This window comes from Enhydra lutris, unplaced genomic scaffold (genome assembly GCF_002288905.1).
Source record: "Enhydra lutris kenyoni isolate GAN:26980312 unplaced genomic scaffold, ASM228890v2 scaffoldscaffold28, whole genome shotgun sequence".
NCBI classification, from domain to species: Eukaryota; Metazoa; Chordata; class Mammalia; order Carnivora; family Mustelidae; genus Enhydra; species Enhydra lutris.
The window spans coordinates 22,976,243-22,989,139 of record NW_019154112.1 but is presented as its reverse complement, the minus strand read 5'-3'; the positions used below and the strand labels follow the sequence as shown (position 1 = coordinate 22,989,139).

The 12,897-nt window shown below is 35.1% G+C and overlaps 1 protein-coding gene across 1 annotated transcript in view; it reads left to right on the top strand.

Annotated features, from left to right (window-relative positions):
* LOC111152487 (muscular LMNA interacting protein) overlaps nt 1-12,897 on the top strand; it is a 155,391-nt gene that overhangs the window by 25,789 nt on the left and 116,705 nt on the right. The window contains exon 4 of the mRNA XM_022510962.1: nt 2,471-4,039. Coding sequence (XP_022366670.1) covers nt 2,471-4,039 — 1,569 coding nt within the window. The remainder of the gene's footprint in view (nt 1-2,470; nt 4,040-12,897) is intronic.

Genomic DNA, 12,897 nt, shown 5'->3' with positions numbered 1-12,897 from the left:
TATTCATGTCTGTACCTCCTCTCCGCTACTTTTTTTAAACCTATTGAGAGGAATTTAGGAAAACGAATCTTTTTTTTTTTTTTTAAGATTTTATTTATTTATTTGACAGAGACAGAGATCACAAGCAGGCAGAGAGGCAGGCAAAGAGAGTGGGGAACAGACTCCCTGCTGAGCAGAGAGCCCGATGCGGAACTCGATCCCAGGACCCCAAGATTATGACCTGAGCCGAAGGCAGTGGCCTAACCCACTGAGCCACTCAGGTGCCCAAATGAATCTTTTTCATTAAAAAAAAAAATTCTTCATGTCTGGGAATTTTATAAAAGTGTGGTACCACATTTTTTATTAGAATAAATCAGGATAATATCCACATGTATTTGCAAATTAGAAATAAATATATTGCAAATACTTGTTAATATACTGCATAGGAAAAGATAATAAACATATATGTAGGTTAATGCAAACATAATAAATATTCTTAGACTTTTCAGAGTCTTTCTCTTAGAAGGTCTTTAATAGTCAACTATTCAAAAGCACAATAAATTGAATTACTTAAATTAGGTAAAATATGACTCAGTGTAGTAGAATTATAGGCCTATGATTTTAACATGATAATTTCATGGATAATCTGAATGAATCAATAAATTTATTGTATAAATGAAGTTATCTGTAAATATGACTTAAAAGGTGATGGATTTTTGTGGCCATTACAGAATTTACAAAATTCTTTACCAAAAGCTATAACATAATATGCAAAGACACTCTACACAGCCTTGAAATTGCTTCATTCTTTTTGTGAGAAGAGACCAGTCATTGGAAACAATCGGAGAAGACTTTGCATTTATGTCTAATCACATGAATCAGTTATATGAGCACTGGCTAAGCAGAATTGTTTCTAAGTAAAGCTTATGTAAGGGAATTGTTAAGCATTCTTTCTCAATTTGATTGAATTCTGCTTGATTTTCAATTACCCCTGATATTTTTATATTCTGGGTAATGCCATGTATTCAAATATTAATTATGTAGGAAAAATTCTGTGTTGCAAGTACACATATGAATTTATACATAAAAAGAAAGGGCTATTTTGGGTATGTTTACTTGAAACTTAAACGTTTAGGATGCGTTGTTTGCATTTATCAGTTTTAAATTTTTCAGAACTCAAAATTATATGATATGAAAATCTTTGCAGTAGGTCTGACGGATACCTTGTTAACACGTTACAAAGCAAAATCGAGTAATATCATTTACTGAATTTGTAAACCAAGCTTTTGTCAAGTTTAATAGTTATGGTCATACATTTTTCTGCTATGTAAGGCCATAAATAAAATAAATAAATAAACACACATATATATAATAACAGGTAATATAATGTCACCTAATAAATATTAACATTTTGATTAACTGATATTCCCTAAATTCTCTTATGAGTTGATAGAATCAAATCAATAATTTTGTAGGAGGCCTGTGTTTAAAGATCTGGCTTTTGAATCATTTATAATTTTAGCATTGTCTTAAAGTACTGGATGATTTTTAATATAGCACAAAATACACATACCCAGACATTTCTTTCTTTCTTTCTTTCTTTCTTTCTTTCTTTCTTTCTTTCTTTCTTTCTTTCTTTCTTTTTTTTTTTTTTTTGTTTAAATTTGTTGAGGGGTTTGTGGGTTGCATTGCTTCAGGCAGGTGACATTTGTAAACTATTCTTTTCTTTTGATTTGAAAGCATATCTACCCTTCCCAACATAATCCAAATCACTTATTAAATGTTCATTCTGGCAAATAATTAGTGACATGTTTTTCATAAGTTAAAACTTGATCTGTATTTCAAACTTTGCTTTCACTCTCTTAATTTATTATTGTTGATCTCAATCGTGTTGATGGGTGCTGCATCTTTCGAATTCTGGTCATTTTTTGCAGTTGGACAATATGTAGGAGTACTTTAAGTTTTTAGAATTTTAAACACTTGAAGTGTGTTAGATTTTTTAAGGATTATAGTAATTACATTGTAGTCATTATATTGTTGTAGTCAGTATATTATTATGTTAGTTATCCTGTTATATTTTTACAATGGAAAAAAATCTATCTTGTTTTCCAATGTGAACTTTGAAACCTATTGATGGTGATTTAAATCTTTTCAAGTCACACAACTCCAAATTAAGATAACTGTTTAAGATTTTGTCAGTGAATTCTTTTCCAAAAGGGAACATGCATATACAACTCTATATTGATGTTCTTCCAGGGAATAAATGAGGCATAATATATAATATTTCACAGTTTGTTTATATTTTATTTCAAATTTAAAGCAATGCCTCATTAGCACAACAGAACTCCTAAAATTTTTATGGAGGTTTAAGGTGCCTGTTTTGTGTAAACTAATAGAAAGACTGTTTACAGAAACACACAAGTAACAAGAATATTGTGATCATTTCACAAATAATGTCCTATTACAATCTGTCTATTTCTCTTTCCTCTAGTTAACTTCTTCTCCCACTACCTCTGAGCAGCTTGCCTATAAACCACCTGCTTTCTCCTTTGTTTCTCCAACTAATCAGAAAACGCCACCTGACCCAGTTAACCTCGACGGAGCCTCTGTGCTAGAGGAGTTCCACACTAGGAGGCTGGATGTCAGTGGGGCCTTGGTGGAAGAAACAACTACGTATTTTCAAACTTCTGCTCACTCTTCACCCTTTTTTGCACGGAAGGGCACCTCCTCGACGTCACAGTTTCCCCATTTCACTCAGTTATCAGGTTCTAATTTATCCAGTCCGAGACCTGCAGATAAGAAACCTGGACTGGCATCTGAAGTTCCGAAGAAAACAGCTTTCACCTCGCATGTCCTTAGCCCCAGAGAAAGCCCGAGAACCACTTCTCCTTCACCATCCTCCAGTGCTTCTCTGAAGTCCAATTCGGGCTCATATATACCAGTCCGTATTGTCACACATTCACTCTCTCCAAGTCCCAAACAGTTTACCTCCTCTTTCCATGGCTCTTCTTCCACTATCTGTAGCCAAGTGTCATCTAGTGGAAATCTCTCAAAGTCAGGGGTAAAATCCCCAGTGCCTTCCCGGCTTTCCCTGCTCACTGCCATGCTCAAGTCAAACCCTTCTCACCAAAGACCCTTTTCCCCTGCATCCTGTCCCACTTTCTCTCTCAACTCCTTGGCTTCTTCCACACTCACACTCGATCAAAAAGCAAAAGAAACCCCGTCCACACCTAAGAAATCTCTCTCTAGTTGCTCCCTGAGAACAGGGTCTCCAGAACAAAGGGAACACCAAGTTTCCGAACTCAGCCAGCAATCCTTTCACTTACCTTTTTTTGCCAAATCTGCTCCCCTTTCTCAGGCAGGCTCCCTCTCTCCCACAACACATGTTGATAGTAGCCTTGTTTCTTTGAATGTAGAGAAAACATCACCCACTTCTTTGAAGAGGAACCCAACATTCTCACTGCTACAGACTAATACATTGAGTTCTGCGGGTCTTCCTCCCGTTCCACCAAGTGTTCCTTCTCTTTCTTTGAAGGGCAAAGAGGATGTTGACCTCAGGGGTCCAGAAAAGCCCAGGAATATTCACATACATCCTACATCAGCCTCATCTGCATTATCTACTCTATCTCCTCCCGCTAACCAAAGGGCCACACTCTCCTTTCCAGAGAAATGTTTCCATCCTTCCCCAGCTCTTTCAAACCTGATAAACAGATCTAAGAGAACAGCCCCGCAGCTAGCTGACCAGGGACAGAATCCTTCAATTCCTCCTTCACCCCCTGTCTCCAGTGCTAGCTCTGCCTCACTTTCCACACTGGGGTCCTTCCCAGTCCCTCCTGCTACTCTGCCCACCCAGGCAATCCAGCTCCATCCCTCAACACTGGACCCAAAATTTGGCAGTGGTACCTTGCCTTCAAGACTTGGAAAATCTGAAAGCTCGATATCCAACCACAGGTCATCTGTTTCAACCCCATCACCTCCCATTTCTCTAACAAGAACCAAGGAGCTGATTTCACCTTGTGCGTTGTCCATGTCAACAGGCCTTGAAAATAAGAAACCCAAGGTATTTTTTTTTTTTTTTTTGCATGTTTCATGGTGCATGATAATTTTAAAATATGGGAGAATCTTTTTCTCAGGGGAAAAATAATTATGATCTTCATTCTGTTCCTACATGGAGTTATAGAAAATATAAGCGGGGTGAGGATTTGGTATATTTGAATGTGGAAATGAATTATAATCTATCTAAAAATGTGCATGTTTTGGTAAAACTCTTTGATTTTGCAAATTCTCTTGTTATGTCAACTTCTTATATCTATGAGTCCAAGGGCATTTTTTTTATCAGGCATAATATGAGTTATATCATTGATCACAAAGACGGGATTTAAAGCAGATAGCTCAGGTTTGAGAATATGATACACCTCTGATTATTGAATTGCATGGACCCTATTGTCTAACAAAATATTCTATACTGATAGAATAGTAGCAGCAGTGTAAAATGGAATAGTGTCCTTGATCTAGGTCCATATTATTGCCAAGGCAAGTTGAAACCTTTCTATTTCCTTTGCTGACATTCATTTATTATTATTAATTTTTCCCCTTTTACCAAGTTGATTTCTTTACTGCTCCTCATACCCCCTCAAATTCATACCAATATGTATTTAGCTATATACATGTAGGGCAAAAGGGAATTGAAGTTTCTTTTATATGTGAATATTATATTTGATTTATTTTGAACACTATATACTTAGGAATTATGACAAACGAAAGGGTGGGTAGGCTGGGTGTGAGGAAATAGAATTGAGAAAGGAGAAATACTGACTTCTAAATGATCTGAAGCAACCCACTGAGCAAGAATGTGACATTGGCATTTATTTGTTTTTTACTTATTTAAAAAATTTTTTTTATTCTTATTGAAGTGTAACCAATGTATAATGTTATAGTGGCTTCAGCTGTACAACAAATTGATTCAACAATTTTATGCATTGCTCAGTGCTCACTGTGATAAGTGCCATACAGTACCGTTTAAATATTTTCTGTGCTGTACTTTCATCTCTGTGGCTTACATATTTTATAACTAGAAGTTTATTCTTCTCCTCTGAAAACCACCAGTTTCTTCTCTGTATTTAAGAATATGGTTTTTTGTTTGTCTTTTCTTTTGCTTTGTTTTGAGATTCCAAAATAAGTGAAACAATAGGGTACCATGCACTGTTGGTGGGATTATAATGGGTATAGCCACTGTGGAAAATAGTATGGAGGTTCCTCAAAAAATTAAAAACAGAATTACCATATAATCCAATAATTCCACTACTGGATATTTACCCAAGGGAAAAAAAAATCTTAATTCAGAAAGATAGAGGCACTCTTAGTTTATTGCAACATTATTTATAGTAGCCAAGATATGGAAGCAACCTAAGTGTCCGTCGACAGATGAAGGTATAAAGATGTAATACACACACACACACACACACACACACAGGAATATTATGCAGCCACAAGAAAGCATGAGATCTTGCAATTTGCAACAGTATAGATGGACCCATAAGGTATTAGGCTAAGTGCAATAAGTCAGACTGAGAGAGATACCATATGGTTTCACTGATATGTGGAATCTAAAAAGCAAAAGAAATAAAGAGAGAAACAAACAAAAAGAAGAATCAGACCTGCAAACACGAGAACAAACTGATGGTTGCTAGAGGGAAAGGGGGAGGAAGATGGGCAAAATGGGTGAAAAGAAGTGGAAGATACAGCCTTCCAGTTATGGAATGATTAAATCATGAGAATAAAAGGTACAGCATAGGGAATGTAGTCAATGATATTGCACTAGTGTTTTTTGGTGACAGATGGTATCTACACTTGCAGTAGGCATAGCATAACAGAGGTGTTGAAGCACCCATGTTATACACCTGAAACTAAGGTTAGCACTGTGGGTCAACTATATTCAAATGAAAACACTTAAAAAATAAAAACCCTGTACTCTGGAGACTGGCATTTATCTTAATGTGAGAAGGGAAGTATTTGAAGGTGTGATCCATAGAGTTCATTTTTCCTGGTAGAAGAGCATCTCTGCTCTAGAGCATACCAGCTTCCCAGCTATTCTCAAATAATTAGGATGTGATGCTATAGAACTAGAGTTTGGTTATTGTCATATAAATAAAATAAAATCATGAAAATGCCTGTAGTAGGAGGGGGCTGTGATTTTAAGTTCATTGCATTGAAATAACACAGTTTGAGAGCTTCTGAATTCCATGGAGATTGTGTTCAACTCTGTTACTGTTTGAATGACGAAGTTAAGATGGAAAAGATAAACAACACACAGGATCTTGTTAAGTTAAACTGTATTACAACATCATTAACAAGCATGCAGAAAACACCTGCTGTATGCCCCCCACTATACCAGCTTTTCTGGGGGATGTATGTTTGTGTGTATGTATTTTTTAAGGAAAGTAAGCAGCAGTCCTTTGTCTATAAAAAATTAATTTTTTTTTCAGCAGGAGGAAATACACATATACATAATATGGAGGAGCTATATAGGATTATTAAATCTACAATAAAACTAGAGAACAAGTTTAACGCAATATTAACATAGTAAATACAGATGATATATAGTATTCACTGAATTCAATATAATAGAAGTATTATTATGGGGGGTGGCTAGTGAGGGAAGTTATAATAAATGTCAGGCCTGTTGGAAATGTTTAAGATTTAGCTTAATGAAGAGGAAAGGAGCTAGCATTTCAAAAACAGTAAATAACCTGACCAAATTTACAGAAGATAAACCCAGTAGAGTATATGTGGAGACATAAAAAGATTGGCCTTATCATCAACTACTGATAATTGTAATAATAATAATTATTTTAACAGATATCACATGCTTTCTGTGAGGTAAGAACTATCCTATACAAAATATACAAAGTAGTTAAAATTAATTAAAAGAACTACATCAGTTACTTTTTATGACATTATAAACTTGGTAATATTTTCTCCATATTATATACCAAAATGCAAAAGCAATGACTAATATTAATTATCATTTTAGCCAATTTAGTAATTCTCATGAAGGAAATCATCATAATGGAATAGTCAGAATTATCAATTTCTATAATGTTTGGGTCATTTAAAAATGTATTTTTAGAGATTATTAAGTCCTTGTATTTTAAACTTTCAAAGCAAATGGGACAGAGAAAATCTAGCATTTTCTATAATTCTAAATTTAAATATCATTATTTGAGGTAAAATGACCTGGTAATTATCTTTTCAATACATATGTGTGATTATGGAATTCATTTGTGGTATATTAAAAACAACCTGGTGATGTAAACATTACTGTCTCCTGAATTTATTAACAATTATTTCTTAAACCATAATGCCATATGCTTAAATTATTCATTATCTTTATGAAAAGTGATTTTACTCCAGAGGCTTCTTTGAAGTATTTCTGTTTATGGTTCACTCTGCTTTGTTCACATTTTGTCCTATTTTTGGAGAGATGGAAGAGGGTGAGCTCAGAGAGCTTTTAATCAAGTCAAGGTCTTTTTTGTCCTAAAATCAAGTTTGTTGAAGATCTGTTCTCCCCCAGCTCACTTACTGCTCCCAATATTGAAGAATTTTCAGCATTTGCTTTATTATTGGTTTTATTTTTTAAATTTCCAAGTTAAAAAATGCAGCTTGTAGAAGTGCATGATAAATCTGATGGACATAAAAACATGAAGAGTAATTATAACATATCCATTTTTACCTGTTTTTTGAATAAAAAATGTTTCTTATAATAGGAAAAATTTATGATAACTTCTGCAAAAATAGTTGCTCTCTGAGACATACTGTTCTTAGTTATATTTATTTATTCCTTGCTTCTTGCTATTATCTCTCCAGGTAAAAATCAGTTTACATTTCTTTTTTTATTGCAAACTATTATTTGTAGAAGTTGTAACAAGCATAAAAATGTATTAAAATGGACACTGGAATAGATAAATCTTATCCCAGTTTCCTTTGATGTTTGACTAGTTATGTTTGAATTGCTAAGATTATTTCATAGATTGATAAGAGGAAATAGACAAAAGCTTTGGGATATCAAAGAATTCATATGTGTCTATGGATTGTTTCTTGTCTTGCTCCTTCCACTGTGGTGCTAATCCAAGCACAAGGCTCTCTTTGAAGTCAAAGAGCTTCAGATTTAGATCAGCTTCACTCAGTGCCAGATCCCAAAAGAAAAGAGGTCCTAGAATACAAATGGCCATCAAATTAAAACCTGAATGCTTCAGGGGTATTAGTTCAAAGTGTGGGCCCCACTGTCCTTTGATATTGAAATAAAATGGAACAGCTAGAGTACACTGAACTAAATTTAGATATGAAGCATATTTGATATTTCTTTTTCATAGATAGAATCTTAAGGTTCTAAATCTGTTTGCATTAGTATAACTGGTATACTTTAATTTCACATAATGTTTTAAAATATTATTTCACATAATAATCATGGCCCTAGACAGGATGAGCATCTGCCTGAAGGTTGCTCAGTTTACTCTTTGATTGACATCTGTATTGTTGAGATGTTTCTGTTCCTTGGGAAAGCCTGGATATCATAAAGCTAATTCCTGGAGTTGTAATTTGAGTTCCCAACATATTTGGTCTTCATTTATAAAATACTTTAAAATTTTCTACTAGTGAATTATCATGGTATTCCATATAGGAATTTGAGGACATTACCTCAAAACTGCAAACATTTTGCCACTTACTGAAGGTGGCTTGAAGTTTTTTTCTAACTATGAGGGCTCCAGTGGCATGCTTGCCCTGGCCTTAAATAGCTTGGGAATCAATTGAGAGCATTTTAATATTTCACAAACTTTTATAGTTGGTTTTTTTTTAATAGACTCTCATTCCTTGAAGACATCAAAGCATTTCCAAATACGTCACACCAAAAACTTGGGGACAAGAGTCTCTATGTGATTTTCTCCATTTCTGCTGACCACTTATAATTAGGGAAATGAGTAATAATGGAATGTACCTCCATGAGCTAAAATAGTCGATGTGGTTCAAGAAAATCATTCACTCATTCAATAGACATTCACTGAGTGCTTATTATGTGCAAGGCACATTTCAAAGCCATGAGGAGGTTGCAACAAAATAAAATTGCAAAATGCTTGCTCATAGAAAGTTTACATTCTTGGGTGGAACAGAAGAAACCAGCAATTACCATTACCACCTCCCCATTGCTGCAAGTAAATTTTCTTGTGCCTTAGAAGATCATACATGGTATGGAGAAAAGTATAGTGGGGTAAGGCATAGTGTCACAAATTAATATTGGGTGGTCAGGATAGTTTTCTTTGGGAAGGTGACATTCATAGACGTGATACACCTTAAGAGAGTATAGTTAGAAAAAATACCTGATGTCAGATAGTGCTTGGCAAAGATAGGTGAGCCAGCGTGGCAAGAATGGAGTTAGTCTGAGGAATTTGAAGTTGTCAGAGACATGTAACTGCAAGCTAGGGCCTATGAGGTCTTGTAGGCCACATCTTAGTCTTTGCTTTTTAATTTAAGAAGCTGGTGGATAGTTTTGAATAGATAATTGGCACAATCATGTCTATCTGGCTGCTATGTTAAGAATAGACTAAGAGGGTGAAAGCGGAAGTAAGGAAACCTTAGGAGTCTGTGGATCAATCCAGGCAAGTGAAGATGATGGCTCTGGTGAGGTTCTAGTGGTGAAGTTGAAGGTCATAAATCTATATGTATTTTGTAGGGAGGGTTAACAAACATTCACAATCATATGTGAGATGATAAAACAACTGCAACTAGATATATGTATTCTCTTGTTTTCTTTTTCTCTTTTTGTCCTGTTGTTTTGTACTCTACCTCCTCCACAGAATTTTTGGTGCGTTTGTGGAAATCCTAGATTTTCTTCTAAGATTCTCCCACTCCTGCTATCTGTTGCTTACATCTATGTACTAACCACTTCAGGGTCTCATTCCCTTTGTTTTTCTCCAGCTAACTTTTCTGAAATGAGCTTAGTAGTGATTCACACTCAAGGGTCAGTGTTTGACAAAACCTCCTTGTTTTACCCCTTGAGGAATATTTTCATTTTAATTCAAGGAGGGGCTTTTGCAGTTTAATTCAAAAGAGGGATTTAAAAAAAAAAGGGATTTAAGGTCATGAGTTCAAATCTTAGAAGTTCACATCACTGATGTGAACTTTGAAGTTTCACATCCAAAACTAATATTAGAAAAATTAGAAATGCCTTTAGGGCATACTTGGAAAGAGGAAGAGGATCTCCAATCAGTCAAGTGTGTCTAAGACGTGAATAGTAGATGAGGAACTAAAATTTTGGTTCTCCATGCCCTATAAATCTTACTGTAATTTTCAATAAAATACCTTGGTTTAAGTCAACAAATATTTGCCAAATATCTATTCTTTACTAAGTTAGTATAAGGTATTGGAAATAATAGAAAATATCTTCTCCAAAAGACCTATCAGGCTAATAGGGATGTCAAAATATTGTAATACAATAATGTTTAGAGTACTAGAAACATACAAAAGATAAACCAACCATGGAGAGGGGTCCTATGAAGACAGTTGTGCAGGGAAATTTCCCCCCTTCTCTTCCCCACTGCTTCTGTTCTCAGGATCATTATAGAGATGATATTCTGCCAATAATTCAGATGTAAGGAAGGTATCAGGGCAATTTCCTTCTGTGAGTTGAATTAAGGCTTGAGTTGAGCTTTTGCCTCAGGGAGATTCTGACTCAGGCACTGCAGGCATGGTCACTGATGAGCAGAAAGTGTACATTTGGAGCAGTGCTCTCATTTCTACTCATGGGTGCATCAGAAAGGAGAAGTTGGCCATAGTGGTAGGGAGGCTCTTTGTCAGGGTTCCCTCTTGTTGTTCATGTTATCTGAGATTCTGCCCTTCACCAATACTTAAAGTGTAACCATGAGTTCAAATTTCTAATTCTCAAGGCAACTAATATAGTTTGCTTTGAGATCTCATGGGCCTTTATTACTGGAGCCAGTGGTAGAATTTTAGGCATTAGCAATATCGAATAGGATAGTGGTGAGAGTATTTTCTGAAGGGGAAAGATGTGTGGCTGTCCCCACCTTCATACCCAGAATTTATGTTACAGTTATCTAGGATAAATTGTATTTATAAATAGGGTTAGCTCTGATAAACTAATGTAGTAAAATAGCATTTCCTTTTCTAAACCTAAAATTTTACCCTGCACCTGTCATGTAGTGGATACTTAGGAAATATTTATTGAGGGTGCCAGGGTGACTCAGTCAGTTAAGCATCTGACTCTTTTTTTTTTTTAAAGATTTTATTTATTTATTTGACAGAAAGAAAGAGATCATAAGTAGGCAGAGAGGCAGGCATAGAGAGAGGGGGAAGTAGGCTCCCTGCTGAGCAGAGAGCCCGATGCAGGGCTTGACTGCAGGACCCTGAGATCATGACCTGAGCCAATGGCAGAGGTTTAACCCACTGAGCCACCCAGGTGCCCCAAGCATCTGGCTCTTGATTTTGGCTTGTGTCACGATCTTAGGCTCATGAGATTGAATTTCATACTGAGCGTGAAGCCTGCTTAAGATTTTCCATCTCCCTCTCCTTCTGTCCCTACCTCCACATGGGCTTTCTCTTTCTTAAAAAAAAAAGAAAAGAAAGAAAAAAAGAGAAAAGAAAAGAAAAAATATTTTTTGAATGTTGAGCAAAAGCATAGAGTACAAATTGGAGAGATACAAAATATTATTGAATTTTTTGCTGGATTCAGGGTAGGCTGGTCCGTTCTACCTTCTATGATCAGCTGATGGTGATTACAGCCTATAACACTAAAACCTACTATTTAAGTTATACTTACACTGACTAGAGTGATTTATAATTTTAAACCAAGCAAAGGAAACCAATGAATTTAATTTAACACCTCGGAAACTTGGAATGCTAAAGAAGAAATATGTTTCAAATTAGAATATTGTTAAAAGAAACCTAAAGAACTATAGTGAACCCAAAAAGTATCTCTAAGGTCAACAAGAATGATTTTCACACTGAAAAGAAAGACTACATATGTCTTAAACTCACATAAAGGAACTAGAAGGAAACATCTATATGTTCTAAATTCATATCTCCTGGTCTAGATAAATTGTGCCTCAAACAGATGAAATTTCTACTTCTATTGTAAATGATAGGAAATAAAGGAGATTTGCTGGAAAAGAAGTGAGCCATATGTTTTATTTTTCACGAAAAAAGGGAAGGTAAATTCTGAAGATGATTATATTCTTGTGATTGTTATCAAAATCAGTTATAACTGGAAGTCAGACATTTTCTTCAAGCAAGTAATGTTTATTGAATTGCTTTCCAAGTTCCAGCTTTTGTGATGTTTTTCATGATATCATGAATAAGGAAAGGTATGTGAGGTGTAAGAGCATATTTCTGTGAACTCACATTTGTTCTGAGTGCCCATTTTAACACATCCTTGAGGTCACTTTCTATTCCAACACACTATTTGAATTTTCTGCGAATTATTTATCTCTCCATAACTTTTCTTTTGATTTCTCATTTCTTTGCTTTTAGTTTGTCTCTGTTTATTAGGGTATAAGCTCTAGAGAGTAAGGCTTTGGATGTTTTGTTTACTGCTGAATCTCTAATACTTAGAACAATGTAGGTCACAAAGTAGGTGTTCCATAATATTTTGTTGAATGAATCAATTAGCTGAACTGTCATAAATAAATAAAGTTACAGGATAGATTGATATCCACCAGGTTGGTAGGACCCAGGAGGTAAGAGTTCTCCATCCTTGGTATATGACTTGAATGATGATAAAAAAGACTTGCCTAACAAGATGGTTCATGAAATAATATAAAAATTATTGTCTTCATAGTTTGTAATAAGAAACCAAAACTAATCAGATGAAGCTGGATAGAGATAATGCGTGAAGTACAGTTTGGCATC